Raw genomic sequence first — 20,680 nt, 5'->3', positions numbered from 1 at the left:
CCTTGACGACAATGTAACCTCCTGTTCCGAGGATGTGAGGACGATGGTCCGATGTCAGAATGGTTCAGATAATAAATACAGAACGAAGCCAACATCAGCGTGAGCTTTGGTTGCAAATGGTATGAACTTTGAACTCTTATTCACTACAGAAGTGATACCTCCTAGCCATTGAGTTAGCAACAGCAGCTGCAAATGAGGGTTAGGAAGGAACAGACAGAGTATCCCGTCTATCACACAACAACGTTACTACAACGTATACGATTGATCACCAGAGACATTCTTCAAAGGACAAAGGACTCGGTTTGGCAACACGGCCTTCCATCTACCACCAACCTACTGAAGCGCAGCTCAGAGTAAATATTTATTGCATTTTCCTTTTCCAAATGGGCGGTAATTTAGAATGCATAAGATACTGTATTTACGATAGCACAGCTTCTTCCATTGTTACTCAGTCTTCCCGCTCTTTCACTCAAACCCAGACCCTTTTCTTTTTTGTAACCAGCTGTCATATCTGTTCCGCCCGCTAGGGACGTTGTCCTTTATGAAGTAATTTGTAATCAAGTTATGATTAATTATGTGTATGTGTAATTCTGTGTGATTAGTTAGTTAGTAAATAAATAATTAAACCCAATTTTGTATTGCTGATTCAACTTGTTAGCCAGGGTTCGTGAAGATAACCAAGAATTTACAACTTTCAGATGAGACTGAATTAAGGTGACGATTAATATTGTCTGTTATTGATGTAAAATATTACTAGGTCTTTAAGAGTTTATTCGGAAGATAACAGCTCTATAAATATTATTTTGTGGTGCCCCGACTCTCTAGTTAATTACATTTACATGATTAGCTCAATCAGGTAATATTAATTACGGATAAATTATTTTATAGAATAGCATGTCATATCACTTAATCCGGCATAGCCAAAGACTCGACACCATGCATGCGTGGCATGAAATTCATTCTGAGGTAGATTTGTGATTTTCAGACATGGTCAGCTCCTCTCCACACATGATTTCGGCTGCTTCAGGGCTTCCAAAGGTGTCTCCTTTTGGGAACATTGTTTACACAGTCCATCTTAGTAAGTCATTATGACCTTTTGTCAGATGGGACATGGGATGTAAATGAAACCTAGAGTATATTGTGGCAATATCGTGAACATTAATTCCATCAAATATTTATCAAAAATGTACTCTTAGTTTTGCCAACATTAATGTGGATGCTGCACTTAAAGTGTATTTTTGTATTTCATCAGGCTTTAGGAAGCCAGTCCTCAGTCTTGCGGAAACAGAGCCATTCTAAGACTACCTTCCAGTTATATTTGGACCTATAGTAGGACTCTGCTTTGATTCAGTGAGTTGAGGGACAGGATTGCGTTGGCTGATGGAAAAGACAGGACCAAATGCATTTCTGCCACACAGCGTTTCCATGGGAACACAGAGAGAACAGAAATATCCCAGCTTGATTAATGGCAGTCAGTGCTTCAGATGACGACTGTGATGACATCACAGACACCAGCATCACAGATGCCTGCTAGAGGCAGTGTAGCTAAACATCACATTTTTAGCAGTGTTAAAAGACTATTCTCTTTTTTTCTAAGATCTGAGGGCATCAGCTGGGCTTTAGGTACAGAGTAACATACGCTGCAGCCCATCGATTTATTATGTAGAAGGACACTGTTTATGAACAGTGAGTGTCATCCCATTATCCAATCGCCTGACCTACATAACAGAGAGGAACTAATCTCTACGTAGGTGGATAGTGAATAATGCAGTAAAATGTGGGAGATCTTTATGAATCATATATGCCTCCGACTTGTTGACCGCTGGGATAGGAACTGTTCTTCCAGTGTGATACAGCATCATCATCCTGGAATCAGTTCACTCTGTGCAATAAGGGTACCTTTTTGACAAGCATGAGGGAACTTTTTTTTACTCAGATAACCTTATTTCAATCAAAACTATGCTACATCTATTTTAATAATTCTGATTCAAAATTACAGTGCGTAGGCCTTTCCTACAGTCAAATGACCAAATCGCCCTCTAGTGGCCTTATGGGTGGAATGTTATGAGTATTTTTAATAATTTAATAATTAATAAACATTATCCAGGCTGGCTAATCTCTATTTGACCAAGAAAGAGAGTGATGGAGTGCTGCATCAGATGACCTGGCCTCCACAATCACCCGACCTCAACCCAATTGAGATGGTTTGGGATGAGTTGGACCACAGAGTGAAGGAAAAGCAGCCAACAAGCACTCAGCATATGTGGGAACTCCTTCAACACTGTTGGAAAAGCATTCCTCTTGAATCTGGATGAGAGAATGCCAAGAGTGTGCAAAGCTGTCATCAAGGCAAAGGGTGGCTAATTTCAAGAATATAAAATATAAAATATATTTTGATTTGTTTAACATTTATTTTGGTTACTACATGATTCCATATGTGTTATTTCATAGTTTTGATGTCTTCAGTATTATTATACAATGTAGAAAATAGTACAAAATAAAGAAAAACCCTGGAATGAGTAGGTGTGTCCAAACTTTTTACTGATACTGTACATAAAGTTTACATACCAAATTTCATGGTCCCCTTTTCATCGGTTCAGTACTTATAGCCCAGGTGTGCTATGGTGCCATCTAGTGGTATAGCGTGGCCGACTTTGAATGCATCAACTAATCTGTATCGATCTGATTTATGGTTCATGAGAAGAGATTTTTCCAGTATTTTTGCATTAGCATATTATGTGCTAACATATGCTAATATACAGTGGGGAAAAAAAGTATTTAGTCAGCCACCAATTGTGCAAGTTCTCCCACTTAAAAAGATGAGAGAGGCCTGTAATTTTCATCATAGGTACACTTCAACTATGACAGACAAAATGAGAAAAAAAATCCAGAAAATCACATTGTAGGATTTTTAATGAATTTATTTGCAATTTATGGTGGAAAATAAGTATTTGGTCAATAACAAAAGTTTATCTCAATACTTTGTTATATAACCTTTGTTGGCAATGACAGAGGTCAAACATTTTCTGTAAGTCTTCACAAGGTTTTCACACACTGTTGCTGGTATTTTGGCCCATTCCTCCATGCAGATCTCCTCTAGAGCAGTGATGTTTTGGGGCTGTTGCTGGGCAACACGGACTTTCAACTCCCTCCAAATATTTTCTATGAGGTTGAGATCTGGAGACTGGCTAGGCCACTCCAGGACCTTGAAATGCTTCTTATGAAGCCACTCCTTCGTTGCCCGGGCCGTGTGTTTGGGATCATTGTCATGCTGAAAGACCCAGCCACGTTTCATCTTCAATGCCCTTGCTGATGGAAGGAGGTTTTCACTCAAAATCTCACGTTACATGGCCCCATTCCTTCTTTCCTTTACACGGATCAGTCGTCCTGGTCCCTTTGCAGAAAAACAGCCCCAAAGCATGAGGTTTCCACCCCTATGCTTCACAGTAGGTATGGTGTTCTTTGGATGCAACTTAGCATTCTTTGTTCTCCAAACATGACGAGTTGAGTTTTTACCAAAAAGTTACATTTTGGTTTCATCTGACCATATGCCATTCTCCCAGTCTTCTTCTGGATCATCCAAATGCTCTCTAGCAAACTTCAGACGGGCCTGGACATGTACTGGCTTAAGCAGGGGGACACGTCTGGCACTGGAGGATTTGAGTCCCTGGCGGCGTAGTGTGTTACTGATGGTAGGCTTTGTTACTTTGGTCCCAGCTCTCTGCAGGTCATTCACTAGGTCCCCCCGTGTGGTTCTGGGATTTTTGCTCACCGTTCTCGTGATAATTTTGACCCCACGGGGTGAGATCTTGTGTGGAGCCCCAGATCGAGGGAGATTATCAGTGGTCTTGTATGTCTTCCATTTCCTAATAATTGCTCCTATAGTTGATTTCTTCAAACCAAGCTGCTTACCTATTGCAGATTCAGTCTTCCCAGCCTGGTGCAGGTCTACAATTTTGTTTCTGGTGTCCTTTGACAGCTCTTTGGTCTTGGCCATAGTGGAGTTTGGAGTGTGACTGTTTGATGTTGTGGACATTTGTCCTTTATACTGATAACAAGTTCAAACAGGTGCCATTAATACAGGTAACGAGTGGAGGACAGAGGAGCCTCTTAAAGAAGAAGTTACAGGTCTGTGAGAGCCAGAAATCTTGCTTGTTTGTAGGTGACCAAATACTTATTTTCCACTATAATTTGCAAATAAATTCATACAAAATCCAAAAATTTGATTTTATGGATTTCTTTTTTCATTTTGTCTGTCATAGTTGAAGTGTACCTATGATGAAAATTACATGCGTCTCTCATCTTTTTAAGTGGGAGAACCTACACAATTGGTGGCTGACTAAATACTTTTTTGCCCCACTGTTGGTACAGTGTGTCCATATTTGAATGCAGCAAAAATGATACATATAGTTGCAGAAGAAATAGACAAATCCAAGATACAGCCCAGTCTGCAGCTCAAACACGCAATGTTTCGAAGGGGTTAGAAGTCCAAAACACGGCGGCGTTACGGTGGGACTCATTGGGTTAAAGACTGATGTAATGAGTCTAATTACAAAATCTGGAGTGAATCTGAGGTTCATGAGGATTGATTGCTGATGATTTTGAGCATCAGTGTTACAAATGCAAAGAATGAGTTGTTATTAGTTTCCTTGTTGTTTGAGATATCAATACCAAATACATTGTGGTTCATTTTACGGATGTCTATGATAGCGATTACACGTTTCAAGTTGATAGGCCACTGTGGAGTAGATTTACAGGGGTTTAAAATGGACAAGTAAAATCTATTTTTTTTGTTTAATTGTCAATAACTCAGCCATCTTTTGACCAAGGTTAAGATGTGTACCATGGGCCAACATTCCACATTTGGTGTCATTTGGTCCAATGGTTCATTTGAAGAATAATATTTTAGCATATTAGCGTATGTGTTAATATGCATCTACTGTTATAGTGTGGCCACCTTTGAATCAATCAATGTTATTTTCTCAAACTCTTTAGGGACTATTCATTTGGAATTAATCTGACTTTGAGAAAAATATTTTTTTCATTAACGTTACATGGTTAAAAAAAAAGTGAATTGTTAATAGTTTCCGTATTTTTTAAGATATCAATGCCAAACTTAACATGGTTCATCATGGTAATGTCTTTGACCCTAAAATGTAAGTTGATAGGCCATTGTGGAGTGGGTTTATAACATTTTTCTCAATCTTAATTAAGCAATGTACCATGGGTTTACATCCCGTGTTATTTAGACTTTTTAAAATGTTTTTCAAAGGTTTGTCAAGATGGAGGGAAGTCTATCCTGATGGACTTTATAGGTCCTTGAGACAAATTTGTTCAGCATGATGAAAGACACGTACATACAACGTTTCAAGCCTCTAGGTCAAACATGGCGACGGATATGAGGGTTTAAGTGAGACTGCTTATAACAGTGCCACCTATAAGCCAATCAGTGGCATTATTTTTGGCCTATAGTTTCTGTGTGCATATTATTTGACCATGCTTACTTACCATCCTTAACCAACAATGCAGTTTTAAGAAGAAAAAAAGAGAGAAAAATAACAAATAATTAAGGAGCAACAATAAAATAACAGTAGCGAGGCTACATACAGGGGGTTCCGGTACAGAGTCAATGTGCAGGGGCACCGGTTGGTCGAGGTAATTGAGGTAATATGTACATGTAGTTAGAGGTAAAGTGACTATGCACAGATAATAAACAGAGAGTAGCAGCAGCGTAAAAATGGCAGGTGGGGAAAATGCAAAAGTCTGGGTAGCCATATAAGGAGTAATAGGTTCTAAAGGTTAGGTCAAAATTACTAATTTCAGGATTTTCTCTTGAACTACACGACCATTCAAAAGTTTGGGGTCACTTAGAAATGTCCTTGTTTTTGAAAGAAATGCAAAAAAAATTGTCCATTAAGATAATATCAAATTGATCCAAAATACACGGTAGACATTGTTAATGTTGTAAATGACTATTGTAGCTGGAAATTGCAGATTTTTTATGGAATATCTACATAGGCATACAGAGGCCCATTATCAGCAACCATCACTCCTGTGTTCCAATGGCACGTTGTGTTAGCTAATCCAAGTTTATCCTTTTAAAAGGCTAATTGATCATTAGAGTCCTCAACTGGCAGCTTTATTAAATAGTACCTGCAAAACACCAGTCTCAACGTCAACAGTGTAGAAGCGACTCCGGGATGCTGGCTTTCTAGGCAGAGTTGTAAAGAAAAAGCCTTATCTCAGACTGGCCAATAAAAATAAAGATTAAGATGGGCAAAAGAACACAGACACTGGACATAGGAACTCTGCCTAGAAGGCCAACATCCCGGAGTCGCCTCTTCACTTTTGACGTTGAGACTGGTGTTTTGTGGGTACTATTTAATGAAGCTACCAGTTGAGGACTTGTGAGGCATCTGTTTCTCAAACTAGACACTGTAATGTACTTGTCCTCTTGCTCAGTTGTGCACTGGGGCCTCCCACTCACTTTCTATTCTGGTTAGTGACAGTTTGCGCTGTTCTGTGCAATTTCTCACATGGAATAGCCTTCATTTCTCAGAACAAGAATAGACTGACGAGTTTCAGAAGACAAATGCTGATGCTCCAGATACTCAACTAGTCTAAAGAAGGCCAGTTTTATTGCTTCTTTAATCAGCACAAGAGTTTTCAGCTGTGCTAACATAATTGCAAAAGGATTTTCTAATGATCAATTAACCTTTTAAAATTATGAACTTGGATTAGCTAACACAACGTGCCATTGGAACACAGGAGTGATGGTTGCTGATAATGGGCCTCTGTACACCTATGTAGATTTTCCATAAAAAATCTGCCATTTCCAGCTACCAATAGTCACTTACAACATTAACAATGTATTTCTGATCAATTTTATGTTATTTTAATGGACAAACATTTTTGCTTTTCTTTCAAAAACAAGGACATTTCTAAGTGACCCCAAACTTTTGAATGGTAGTTTTCAACAGGTGTATTAGAGGCAAAGTCAGGTGCAGGAGAGTAGAGTGATGTAAACAGGTGCACTTTTATTTTAGTTCCAAAAACGAGAGCACCACAATAACATGAAACAATTACACACAAAACATGATGGGAAACAGATGGTTAAATACAAGTAGATTGATTGGGGAAATGAAAACCAGGTGTGCAGGGAACAAGACAAGACAAATGGATATATGAAAAATGGAGCGGCGATGGCTAGAAAGCTGGTGAACACGGAGAGGAGCCGACTTCGGCGGAAGTCGTGACAGTAGTGTAGACAAATAGCTCGGGGGTTGGTGTGTCTCTGACTGAAAGACTGTTGAAGGGAAATGAGGTATCTAAAACCTGCCAGAATCTCTATCAACTTGCATTTTGTCATTACGAATTACTACTGCAATTGGCTAAGGTTAATAAAATACAGTGAAATAGAAGAAAACAGGTAATAGGAGAGATTATAGTGTCTACTGCATGGGGGGTGGGGGGGTGGACAGGTTCCCATGATTCCTTGATACACAGGACATAGCAATGGTTACAGAATAGATCATCGCGGTTACCCAGAAGTACAATTATCTTGCGAAAGTTTGTCATTTACCCTTTTACTTCTGGGGTTAATTCCATTAACAATTGTGATTGGCTTTGTACAAAGGAAGGAGGCGAAGTCTCATCACTCACAAACAAAACTCTCGGCCAAACTCCTCCCTTCCGCTAATTTCACACGTGTTTATCATGGCCAATAAGCACATTTTTGTTTTATGATACAGCCAATTTTAACTTTGTGGCTGTGGAATCTAGTGGAAACTGTTCATCATCCACACACAGGCTTGAAAATCACCGCACCAGTTTAAGTACCACCTTCGTCCAATCCCGATTGGTCCAAATAATCAACGACGAAAACCCAAAACCAGGAACTACTGCTGCTCATATCACATAATTCTATGTGAGCCTTGACAGATTCTCACTGTTTCATCTGTCCACGAGAATCTGTCTACGAGAGATTATAGAATAGAGGCATCCCAGGTTTGTTTCTGAGTGTGCATACTACTTCCATTGAATCTGTGTTTATTTCTGTATCAGTTTGACTATTGCTGCCATTAAAAACCAAGCCTTGTATTATCCAGCTTATACTCTGAGGTGTTTCCAAAGGTCTCAAAAGGAAACAGTCACGTTTTGTATCCAGTTTGAGTTCGAAGACAGGTCTTGGAGCTAAAGTCTGTGTGAAAAGAACACATTTCCACCTCTGAGACTTTAGCATCATTCTGGTACAGGAAGCTTATGGCTGTAATTAGTTAAGAAACTGACAAGTTTAAAGTTGAAACGTGTCATCATGATGTTACATTTCTCAGGTAAACAAAGTAATAAGGTTTTATTGCAGCCAGATAAGTAGTTATGGCTCTTATTGCTTGGGAAGCCTCCTCATTCATATGCTTTCCTTTTCATGAGGAGGTTGTCTAAAGCTGTAGATCGTGGACTAAATGTCACCTGGACTGCAGAAAGAAACGCAAATATGTAAGTTGTCAATTTAAAATGTCTAGAGTTTTTGTAGGTCTAGGTGATTTGTGTGTCCATGGTGGCCTGATATGGTTCCCAATCAGAGGCAGCTGTTTATCGTTGTCTCTGATTGGGGATCATATTTAGGTAGCCATTTCCCTTTGGTGTTTGTGGGATCTTGTTCTATGTTTAGTTGCCTGTCTGCACTATACATATAGCGTCACGTTTCGTGTGTGCTTGTTTTGTTTTGTTTTGCTGATTTTCGGTTTTATTAAAAACATGTGGAACTCTACTTACGCTGCGCCTTGGTCCGATCCTTATAACGAACATGACAAAATCTGTCCCTCATTATTATAATTATTGAAGATTTATCAGAGTAAGTAAAATTGTAAGTAGATGTGTGCGATATGTGTGCGATACACAAGAAAAGAAGCAAAGCGTGTTTTTATTGTGTATGTGTACAGTAGCTTGAGTTTGGTATTCAGAAAGCATTCAGTAAAAAAAAATTGTAAGTAGATGAGATCCAGTTCAAAACACATTTATTGATATATCAATATTACCAGTGTAGCGGAGATGATCCTGCAAGGCTGCTGGTGTAGGGAAATGTTTTATTTATTTGTTATTTTACCTTTATTTAAGGCAAGTCAGTCAAGAACAAATTCTTATTTTTATATCATGCAACGGGTATTCATGTAACTTACTGAATCTTTTTTTTGTAACAATACAGAAGAATATGTAGAATATGAATCTGTGTGTCGCCATGTGAGCCCTGTAAATGTGGGTTTGTGTGTTGTTGTTACAGCTTATCAGATCTTGTGCTATTTTATTATTTCCCATAACTAGATTGTGTATATTTTATTACTCTGTCTGCAGGACCTGTCCAATATTCCCTTTTGCTTAACTGTTCCCTGATTGTTCTGCTACTCTGGTAGGTCCTAATTTGATATCACAAATTGGGAAGATGCAGTACTTCTTACGATGAGATGATGAGTAGCATAAACGCTTTTGTTCAGTTGGGTTTAATTATGTTTCATTAAATTATTAGACTCTGAATAGACTTCTCTGAACAGACAGAAATATTCTGTAAATTGTACTAACATTATTTGTAGCCTTTATAGACATGTGACTTAGAGTTCTAGTGAATGAGATCTTATTGGTATTATTGGGCAACCACAGTACCAGATATTTTCTTAGAATAGGCTGACATTTTTTGGAAATGATTTCTGCTTGTATGTTGGCCTACTGTACTGAATATTTTTCATAATTACACTGTTCAATATTATTTGTTAGGCTCCAGGCCAGGGCATTAGAAAAGACTGGTCAAATGTCATTCATTATGAACTCAGAAGTTTTCAGTATAAAATTCATTTAATTCTAATTTCAATATTTGTCAACCTGCCATGAATTGCCAACCATACACAGGAGGTTATAGGCTACATGATACAGGTGACAATAAGGCCTCGATCATATACATCATTGGCAACATTATTACAATGTAGTAATTGGGAGCAAACTCACTGAAAGCAAACCTCGAACATATCCGAGTTTCTACACGTCCTGCTCTACCCTCTGTTGGTTACAATGTTTCAATGCACATGGAAGAAACTCGGCACTGAAATGAATTACAAACGTTCAAATTCAGAATAATGTGTCCCGAAATGGCGTTCAAGTGTCAATAGCCTATTATCCAAACTATTTTCTCACTATATATTCTTAGTTGTGTGTTGCACAGCCGGTTGCTAATGATGTCATTAGCTAAGTATTGAGCTACCGACTGACCTACTTTCCCTGTTCACAGCGGCTCAGTCCTGTTTACAAGGGACTGTCAACGGAGGATGTTGAGTGGTAGAGGAAAACAGACCGAGCATAGACCTGAAAATGATTACTCCTGGAATCTATGTTTCCGAATAGGGATGTTACTCAAATTGTAGTTTGAATAATACTTAGGCAGCGTCTGTACACACTATGATCTGTTTGCGATGTGCTTGTGGTGAGTCAAGCTTAGGATCGTTGGCTCAGTGATTTACACAGTAGGTTGTTGGAAAAGGAGTACCTTCAAAAGTAAAGTATGGATCTAAAGTCCAGTTTTCAAGGTATGTAGGATTGTAATGTCCTTTGCGTTTTGTGTCACTCTAGGCTTGTATTAATTCAAACGTACAGTAGGCTATAGGTTGGCAGTTACTTCCATTTTGGATGGATATATCTGTTGGCTTCTGCTTTTAAAGCCAAGATGTCAACATACAAATAAACTAGGCTAACTATTATACAATGTTAATTTCTATGCTTTCTATGTCTATTTTCATAGAGAAGTGTTATATGTCCTGTGTGTATTTCACAACATAGTTAATCATTTTCTTAAAAGGCACAATTCAGCTCACTGGTATAGATTTACAAGTATAGTGTGTCCTTGCAAGGGAATGAGTTGTCTTTTTTTTAGATAAATCATTTTAAAACCATGTTTACCTTGATTAGAACATAGTGCTTTTGGGACTTTAGATCTCTTCAATATCCACTGAGTTAGGTAAATCTGCTTTTAGTGTTTTTGCCCATTAATTGTGGAATAATCTCCAAGGCTCTCTAAAATGTGATGAATTAGTGCCTCTAGGGCAATTCAACAGGCTGATTGAGGACCTATTTTACTGACGAATGTGTTTGTTTTCTATGATTGTGTTTTGCTTTTCATGTATTGATTTGAATATTGATGTGTGTTGATGTGTTTATTGATGTGTGTAGTGTGTATTGATGTGGACACAGGGCTCATCTGTGAAAGAGAACTTGGTCTCAGCATGACTACCTGTCAAAATAAAGGTTAAATACAATTATTATAAAAGAATGGGAGTTTCTCCCATTCTTCTCTGCAGATCCTCTCGAGCTTTGTCAGGTTGGAGGGGGAGCGTCGCTGCACAGCTATTTTCAGGTCTCTCCAGAGATGTTCAAGCCAGGGCTCTGACTGGGTCACTCAAGGGGACATTCAGAGACTTGTCCCGAAGAGACTTAAAAGATGGAAGATTAAAGATGGATGCTTCAATAAAAATAATTACTTTCTGAATTCCATGTGTGTGTGTGTGTGTGTGTGTGTGTGTGTGAGAACGTGAACCATTGGCAGTGTGAATATGCTATTGCATGGCTTTTCAGTTTGTTTCGTTTTTTTGTGTTGTTTTTTATTTGTTGAATTTTACCCACTTTTTTTCCCCAATTTCGTGGTATCCAATTGTTAGTAGCTGCTATCTTGTCTCAATGCTACAACTCCCGTACGGGCTCGGGAGCGACGAAGGTCGAAAGTCATGCATCCACAACCCAACCAAGCCGCACTGCTTCTTAACACAGCAAGCATCTAACCCGGAAGCCAGCCGCACCAATGTGTCGGAGGAAACACCGTGCACCTGGCAACCTTGGTTAGCGTGCACTGCGCCCGGCCTGCCACAGGAGTCGCTGGTGTGCAATGAGACAAGGAAATCCCTACCTGCCAAACCCTCCCTAACCCGGACGACGCTAGGCCAATTGTGCGTCGCCCCACGGACCTCCCGGTTGCGACAGAGCCTGGACGCGAACCCAGAGTCTCTGGTGGCACAGCCCTTAACCACTGCGCCACCCGGGAGGCCCTCAGTTTGTTTCTTTAATGAAATACTTTAATCAAAATCTCTCAAAGATCTAGATAAGAGGTTTTCTACCTTTTGCAATAGAACAGGTTTTTGTCATTGTGAGGTTGTTCAGCATGTGTACAGACGAGTTCTAGGAAGATGAAGTCTGACACGTCAATCGTTTCTTGCCAGAGTTAGTGAGAAAAGTAATCTTGCTGCGTGCCTGCCTGAGGTGGTGTATGTTAGTGCAGGCGACGGTCATGAACATAAACTTGGATGTGTATTCCTCTCCTCTGCCATCAAGTTCTGGCAGACAATTTAAGATCTGTGCCCCTCAGGGCACATGTGTCACTCCACTTGACAGCTGTAAACCTTGTCTCACTGAACTCAATGCATTCTGGTTGTGGTGTAATATTCTCACTCAAAGACTTTCCAGGTAGAAATTCACCATGCACCATGTACAGTAGACCACCAAAATGCATGGGTTGTTCAATGTTTTATTTCCTTGTATATGAAAGTAAAGGAAGTCCTCTTCGATGGAAGAAGCTCCCCACTGGGCACACACTGGTGGATTCAACATTGTTTCCATGTCATTTCAATGAAATTTCATTGAACCAATGTGGAATAGATGCTTAATTGACGTTTGTGCCCAACGGGTCCAGTCTACTCTACTGGACTTGGTCAGTGTTTTTGTCCATTGAAGGAGAAGTAGCGTAGTCCACTGACCAAATTCCTTGTTCTCAAAGGGACACCCATCCTATCATCTTCTGATTTTAAAATATATTCTTGTGATTTTGTAGTTCGCTCTCCATCTGTAGCCACTTTCTGTCTTTGTAAAGGGTATACATCAAGTGTTTGAGGTCTAAGTCGTAAGATATGAACACAGTTTACAACATCTTGTACTGTTGTTTTTGTTATTACATCTGGGTAAAAGATTAAATAAATCAGATTATTTTCAGAATTCAAGGCACACTTAACCAGCATGGATACCACTGCTTTCTGCAGCGATATGCCATCCCATGTGGTTTGCGCTTAGTCTCGCTATCATTTGTTTTTCAACTGGACAATAACCCAACACACCTCCAGGCTGTGTAAGGGCTATTTGACCAAGAAGGAGAGTGATGGAGTGCTGCATCAGATGACCTGGCCTCCACAATCACCCGACCTCAACCCAATTGAGATGGTTTGGGATGAGTTGAACTGCAGAGTGAAGGAGAAGCAGCCAAGTGCTCAGCATATGTGGGAACTCCTTCAAGACTTTTGGAAAAGCATTCCAGGTGAAGCTAGTTGAGAGAATGCCAAGAGTGTGCAAAGCTGTCAACAAGGCAAAGGGTGGCTACTTTGAAGAATCTAAAATATATTTTGATTTGTTTAACACTGTTTTGGTTAGTATATGATTCCATATGTGTTATTTCATAGTTTTGGTGTCTTCACTATTATAATAGAATGCAGAAAATAGTTAGAATAAAGAAAAAACCCTTGAATGAGTAGCTGTGTCCAAACTTTTAGAATTAAAATAAATATATTTCCAGCCCACATACCTCTATTATTTTAATACCAGTAATGGTGGATTAGCAAAAGAGGTGTCTCTGCATCTTTAATTTGTTGGGGTCAGTAGAGCTTCTCCATGTTGAATTATTGTATCCAGGTGGTAATTGATGTTTAACACTCTTCCCTTTAATGCATGCTGTTCACTGTGGAAAATCATGGCTCATAAATCACAATGAATAATGATGTTTCTTCTGGTAATGTTCACTCACTGAGATTATATTCTCTGAGATATGCTCTGGGTTGATAAATAATAGCCTATTGTATTTTACAATAAACATGATCATTCTGTATGCATTGTTTTTCACAAGAATAACTTTAACACGTACACTTGGTCAGAATAGAATTGGAAATAGGATCACTTTCAAGTACTTTTTGGGATGTGCTTAAGTGTGAATAAGAGAATACTGCGGGGCAACACTGTCGCTGTGTGTATTACAGTTATGACACTTGAATGAAACTGCAGATGAATGAAGTTACAGTACTTAATGGATTATCGGATGTAATAGGCCTAGATTTTTCCCCCTTTACTCAAGCCCACATTCTTATTGTCCTCCACAGGTTTTGGTGTTTCTGTGGTGGACTCCAGGAGGAGGTGGGCAGCAGCAGCAGGTGATCATTAGCTTTTTCCTGGGGCGCAGATGGGATACATCAGACTTCAGATAGGGCCTGGCTGGGAGAGGGAGTGAGAATGGACAACCTTTCCGACTTTGGGTCCCTATGTCCGTCCAGCAGGAGGGAATGGGAGTAAGTATCTAGGCTACTTTTATTCTCTCTTGTGTTTCCTGTCACTGTCAAATACATGTGTTTTTTATAGAGAAATATTACTTGGTTACTAACAATATATGAAGAGTTTATTTCCAAAATGCTATATCCACCAATTTTTTACATTTGTGTTTTTTCATCAGTGGTTATTTCTTATGGGTACATTTGTGTGTGTGTGTGTGTGTGTGTGTGACATATTACTGTTCTCAGATTTGTATTAATAGATTTTAGATGTGTACGAAAATATCATGACACTAGGCGAGACCCAAATGCAGACATGGGAGGCAGATGGTTGGAGTTTAAAATGTTTAATAAATCCAAAGGGAATAGGCAAGAGAATGGTCATGGACAGGCAAAAGGTCAAAACCAGGTCAGAGTGCAGGAGATGGCAGACAAGCTTGTGGTCAAGGCAGGCAGAATGGTCAGGCAGGCGGGTACAGAGTCCAGAACAGGCAAGGGTCAAAACCGGGAGGACTAGAAAAAGGAGAAAAGGCAAAGCAGGAAAACCGGAAAAACCGCTGGTAGGCTTGGACATACAAGACGAACTGGCACAGAGAGACAGGAAACACAGAGATAAATACACTGGGGAAAACAAGCAACACCTGGAGGCGATGGAGACAATAACGAGGACAGGTGAAACTGATCAGGGTGTGGTGTGACAGAAAATGTTTAGTTTTTTTGTTGCAAAAAGCTATATATCCATTGTTGTGCTGAAATGCAATGTTTGTAAACTGTATATTTGACTGTGATATGGTGTTGTCTCACGTAGCTATCTCAGAATATGCACCGAACAGATGGCAAGTGTCTTCACTTACATTTTCAACCTCTCCCTGACCCAGTCTGTAATACCTACATGTTTCAAGCAGACTACCATAGTCCCTGTGCCCAAGAATAACCTGTTTAAATGACTGTCACCCCGTAGCACTCACATCTATAATAACAACCTATCCCTCAACGTAGTCAAGACAAAGGAGATGATTGTGGACTACAGGAAAAGGAGGACTGAGCATGCTCCCATTCTCATTCACGGGGCTGTAGTGGAGCAGGTTGGGAGCTTCAAGTTCCTTGGTGAGTTCCCCTCAGGAGACTGAAAAGATTTGGCATGGGTCATCAGATCCTCAAAATGTTCGACAGCTGCAACATCGCGAGCATCCTGAGCATCCTGCCTGGTATGGCAACTGCTCGGCCTCCGACCGCAAGGCACTACAGAGGGTAGTGCATACGACCCAGTACATCACTGGGTCTAAGCTACCTACCATCCAGGACCTCTACTCCAGGCGGTGTCAGAGAAAGGCCCTAAAAATTGTCAAAAACACCAGCCACCCCAGTCATAGACTGTTCTCTCTGCTACCGCATGGCAAGCAGTACCAGAGCGCCAAGTCTAGGACCAAAAGGCTTCTCAACAGCTTTTACCCTCAAGCCATAAGACTCCTGAACAGTTAATCAAATGGCTACCCGGACTATTTGCATTGTGTCCCGCCAGGGCTTGTAAGTAAGCATTTCACTGTTTCACTGTACACCTGTTGTATTCGGCGGACGTGACAAATAAACTTTGATTTGAAAGGCACCCTGGATCCACTCCAATTCACATACTGTCCCAACAGATCCACAGATGACGCAATCTCTATTGCACTCCACACTGTCCTTTCCGACCTGGACAAAAGGAACACCTATGTGAGAATGCTGTTCATTGACTACAACTCACTTTTTTGACTCATCACATACGCTGCTGAAAGCTAAGGTAACTGAGCTAAACAACTACCGCCCCGTAGCACTCACTTCCGTCATCATGAAGTGCTTTGAGAGTCTAGTCAAGGACCATATCACCTCCACCCTACCTGACACCCTAGACCCACTCCAATTTGCTTACCGCCCCAATAGGTCCACAGATGACGCAATCGCAACCACACTGCACACTGCACTAACCCATCTGAACAAGAGGAATAACTATGTGAGAATGCTGTTCATCGACTACAGCTCAGCATTTAACACCATAGCTCGAGACCCTGGGTCATGACCCCGCCGTGTGCAACTGGGTACTGGACTTCCTGATGGGCTACCCCCAGGTGGTGAGGGTAGGTAACAACATCTCCAACCCGCTGATCCTCAACACTGGGGCCCCACAAGGGTGCGTTCTGAGCCTTCTCCTGTACTCCCTGTTCACCCACGACTGCGTGGCCTTGCACGCCTCCAACTCAATCATCAAGTTTGCAGACGACACTCCCTCAGAGTGTGGTGTCAGGAAAATAACCTCACACTCAACATCAACAAAACAAAGGAGATAATCGTGGACTTCAGGAAACAGAAGAGGGAGCACCCCCCTATCCACATCGACAGGACAGTAGTGGAGAGGGTAGAAAGTTTAAAGTTCCTCGGCGTACACATCACGGACAAACTGAATTGGTCCACCCACACAGACAGAGTGGTGAAGAAGGCGCAGCAGCGCCTCTTCAACTTCAGGAGGCTGAAGAAATTTGGCTTGTCACCAAAAGCACTTTTACAACTTTTGCAGATGCACAACCGAGAGCATCCTGTCGGGCTGTATCACCACCTGGTACGGCAACTGCTCTGCCCACAATCGTTAGGCTCTCCAGAGGGTAGTGAGGTCTGCACAACGCATCACCGGGGGCAAACTACCTGCCCTCCAGGACACCTACACCACCTGATGTCACAGGAAGATCATCAAGGACAACAACCACCCGAGCCACTGCCTGTTCACGCCGCTATCATCCAGAAGGTGAGATCAGTACAGGTGCATCAAAGCAGGGACTGAGAGACTGAAAAACAGCTTCGATCTCAAGGCCATCAGACTGTTATACAGCCACCACTAACATTGAGTGGCTGCTGCCATACATGTAAAACATGTATCACTTTAAACAATGCCACTTAATATAATGTTTACATACCCTACATTACTCATCTCATATGTATACTGTACTCTATACCACCTACTGCATCTTGCCATCTTTATGTAATACATGTATCACTAGCCACTATATTTAAATTGTTTTTGTGTATCATTTGTACAGTTCTTAATAAAAATGTAGTTATTTGTTACATTTGTCTGTGTAAAACCTAGCAGTACTAATTATTTATCTGAGATTGAGGCCGATTTATATAGCATTTTGAAAAGAAAACATGATTATTTGTCTCTCTTAAATGAAACCATCAAAGTGATAGATTTGAAACTGTCACTTGTGCTTCCTCTCCGGCCTCTAGGTCACCAGGCTGCTCGTTACGGCGCACACCTGTCACCAGCGTTAGGCGCATAATGACACTCACCTGGACTTCATCACATCCTTGATTACCTGCCCTTTATATGTCGCTCCCTTTGGTTTCTTCCCCAGTCGTCATTGTTCCTCACCAGGCTGCTCGTTACGGCGCACACCTGTCACCAGCGTTAGGCGCATAATGACACTCACCTGGACTCCATCACATCCTTGATTACCTGCCCTTTATATGTCGCTCCCTTTGGTTTCTTCCCCAGTCATCATTGTTCCTGTTCTATGTCGGTGCGCTGTTCGTGTTCCTTGTTTTGTTCCTTTATTTATGACATGTATTCACTCTCTGAACGTGCTTCCTGACGTTCAGCGTACATTGTTACATAAACAAATACATGCCTGTCATTGAACAACCCCATGCCATGATTAGATAATGAAAAACACACCAGTCTCTTCCATCATTTCTTTAAGCAATAAAAGCTCATTTACCAACATTTCTGAAAATGGATATATAGCGTTTTGGAATGAAACTCTTCATATACTTGGTTGACTACTGTACTATGTGAACACAAACACCCTAGAAAACATCTTGGCACAAGTCAGTTTCTTTAGGACCGTAGGAGAGACCCTGTTTATGTATAAGATATAGATTAAGTCATTATTAAGAATGGTTTCCACTCCAATGGTGTCTATCTATCTCTATTCATAATGTTGTAGAGGAGAAGGGGCATAATAATCTTATTGGTGAATATTCAGAGAAACGGCATTCCAACTCGTCTCTCCCTTTTCCCTCTAGCACCAGCAGCTGTGTGGACGATTTGATGGATGAAGATGATAAAGACAGGGCAAAAAGGTATTCCACGTGTGTGTGTGTTCACGTGTGTGTCTCTGAGCAAGAGACTTTTGAGTGTGAGGACGCAAGATGAGGCAGACAGAGACAAGTGGCCCTACTTTGGCATTACATCTGTGAAGGTGTCTGCTTTGCAGATGTCAAGACTCTTCACATTTTCATCTCTCAAAATCACTTTTCAGCGCTAAGACAAATGTTTCTGTTGGTTTCTGTGACTAGACAGCTTAAAAAAATGTCATAGGAATGTGTTGAGGAGAGGGCCCCCTCCACCTATCCAACAGGGTCAAGATATTTTTGCTTTCCAGTAATGATGCACACAAGTCTAGCTGAAAATAGACTTTCAAATCATTAGTCAGGGGGTGCAGATGTATTTGAGTCTGGGGAGAATGGCAGCAAAAACTTCTGAACGTTTGTGTTAATGGTAGATTTTGTGTTTGCGATGCTATTGATGTCATAGTTTTTTCCATCACAGGTCCATATCAGATTAATCTTCATAAATGTTTGCTTGTGCTATCAGAAGGGATTTCCATCCTGCAAGCTGTTTTATTGTGGCAGAGGAATGAGTGAATTGCAATGGTGGTTATTGATAAGCAGCTGTCACTCAGGAGTGTGTGTTTCATAAATACGAAGCTGTAGTTAGAATCGTTGAGCTCGCAATTTCCACTTCAAATGCACTTCTTTATAAAGCATATAGATGGTCAAAGTTCCCGAAGTGTATATGGTCAGAAATGTAATCCTGTACATTTATCATCTGTTCTATTCAAGGGCATCTCGGAACAAATCAGAAAAGAAAAGAAGAGACCAATTCAATGTGCTCATCAAGGAGCTATGCACCATGCTGCAGGGCCAAGGCCATCCACGCAAGATGGACAAGTCTACCATACTGCAGAGAACTATCGACTTCCTGCAGAAACAGAAAGGTAGGAATGTGTAACGTAGTCGGCTGCGTCAGTCATCACATTGGCGTTGGCCTCCTGCTGACCTGTCGTGTGTGCGCGTGGCACGTGCGTCCTGCCCTACATGCAGAACATCACTGCTCACAAAAAGGGTGTGAAGAGAAGGAACAATGAGGGTGGAGGACATTAGCTGTCTAGTACTTGTTGGAAAGGACAGAGAGAAAAGAGAGGACTACTCCACTTTCCTTACAAGCTTGGCTCAGACCGACATAACCTCAACTCAGTCTTCTGTCAGAATCAAGGTCACAGATGTCAGTGTTTCTGAGATAAACATTCCTGATCTGGGATATTTCTTAACCTCTTTTCCTCTTCTGTTATGTGTCTCCGGTATTCATCAGGATCCTTCCACTACTAACCTATTTGCCTGGATGTGGATGTGTAGTGCTAACAGATATATCTAACCCCTCTTCCTGGCCTTCCTCTGCCTCCTCTGTTTCAGAAATCACAGCACAGACAGAGTCATGTGAGATCCGGCAGGACTGGAAGCCTTCGTTCCTCAGTAATGAGGAGTTCACCCAGTTGATGCTGGAGGTAAAAATCAGCTCAGCTCCACGTTTACCTCCTCTAATATGAAATAACATCCTGATAGGCCAGCACCAACAGTACCCATGATGTACCTCTGAAAGAAATATAACACACAATAATTATAGTAGCCGGCATAATAATAATGACTTTGTTTCCTTCCATAGGCTTTAGACGGTTTCCTCATAGCACTAACTACAGATGGAAACATTATATATGTGTCCGACAGTGTGTCTTCACTCATTGGCCATTTACCGGTAAGTGAGAGCCACGCTGATCTAGCTCGGAATTACATGTTTGATTATTTTTAACTTAATATTAATGTATATACAGTAGCATTCAAAAGTTTGGACACACCTACTCATTCCAGGGTTTTTCTTGGATTTTGATGAAGACATCAAAACTATGAAATAACATCATGTAGTATGGAATCATGTTTGCCTTGTTTGCACACTCTTGGCATTCTCTCAACCAGCTTCATGAGGTAGTCACCTGGAATGCATTTCAATTCAAATGTGTTGTCACGGTGGATTTCCTCCTCTTCCTCTGAAGAGGTGAAACAAGGATCGGACCAATATGCGGTGTGGTAAGTGTCCATGGTTTTAATAGGAAAACTCAAACATGAACACAACTACAAAACAAGAAATGTGAAAACCCGAAACAGTCCCGTGTGGCACAAACACTGACACAGGAAACAATCGCCCACAAAATACCCAAAGAACATGGCTGCCTAAATATGGTTCCCAATCAGAGACAACG

The 20,680-nt window shown here is 40.8% G+C and overlaps 1 protein-coding gene across 5 annotated transcripts in view; it reads left to right on the top strand.

Moving 5' to 3' along the window:
- The window catches only part of LOC110533857 (neuronal PAS domain-containing protein 2), a 71,834-nt gene that overhangs the window by 25,365 nt on the left and 25,789 nt on the right, over window positions 1-20,680 (top strand). For 4 of the 5 annotated variants that reach the window (XM_021618412.2, XM_021618413.2, XM_021618410.2 and 1 more), the window contains exons 2-6: window positions 14,169-14,354; window positions 18,390-18,446; window positions 19,209-19,363; window positions 19,839-19,930; window positions 20,089-20,178. In XM_021618412.2, coding sequence (XP_021474087.2) covers window positions 14,299-14,354; window positions 18,390-18,446; window positions 19,209-19,363; window positions 19,839-19,930; window positions 20,089-20,178 — 450 coding nt within the window. In that variant the 5' untranslated portion in view covers window positions 14,169-14,298. Of the gene's footprint in view, window positions 1-10,283; window positions 10,572-14,168; window positions 14,355-18,389; window positions 18,447-19,208; window positions 19,364-19,838; window positions 19,931-20,088; window positions 20,179-20,680 lie in introns of those variants that run through there. The other variant, XM_021618411.2, reaches the window with a different exon arrangement.

Source organism: Oncorhynchus mykiss, chromosome 10 (assembly GCF_013265735.2).
Source record: "Oncorhynchus mykiss isolate Arlee chromosome 10, USDA_OmykA_1.1, whole genome shotgun sequence".
NCBI classification, from domain to species: Eukaryota; Metazoa; Chordata; class Actinopteri; order Salmoniformes; family Salmonidae; genus Oncorhynchus; species Oncorhynchus mykiss.
This window is presented reverse-complemented; position numbering and strand designations above follow the sequence as displayed.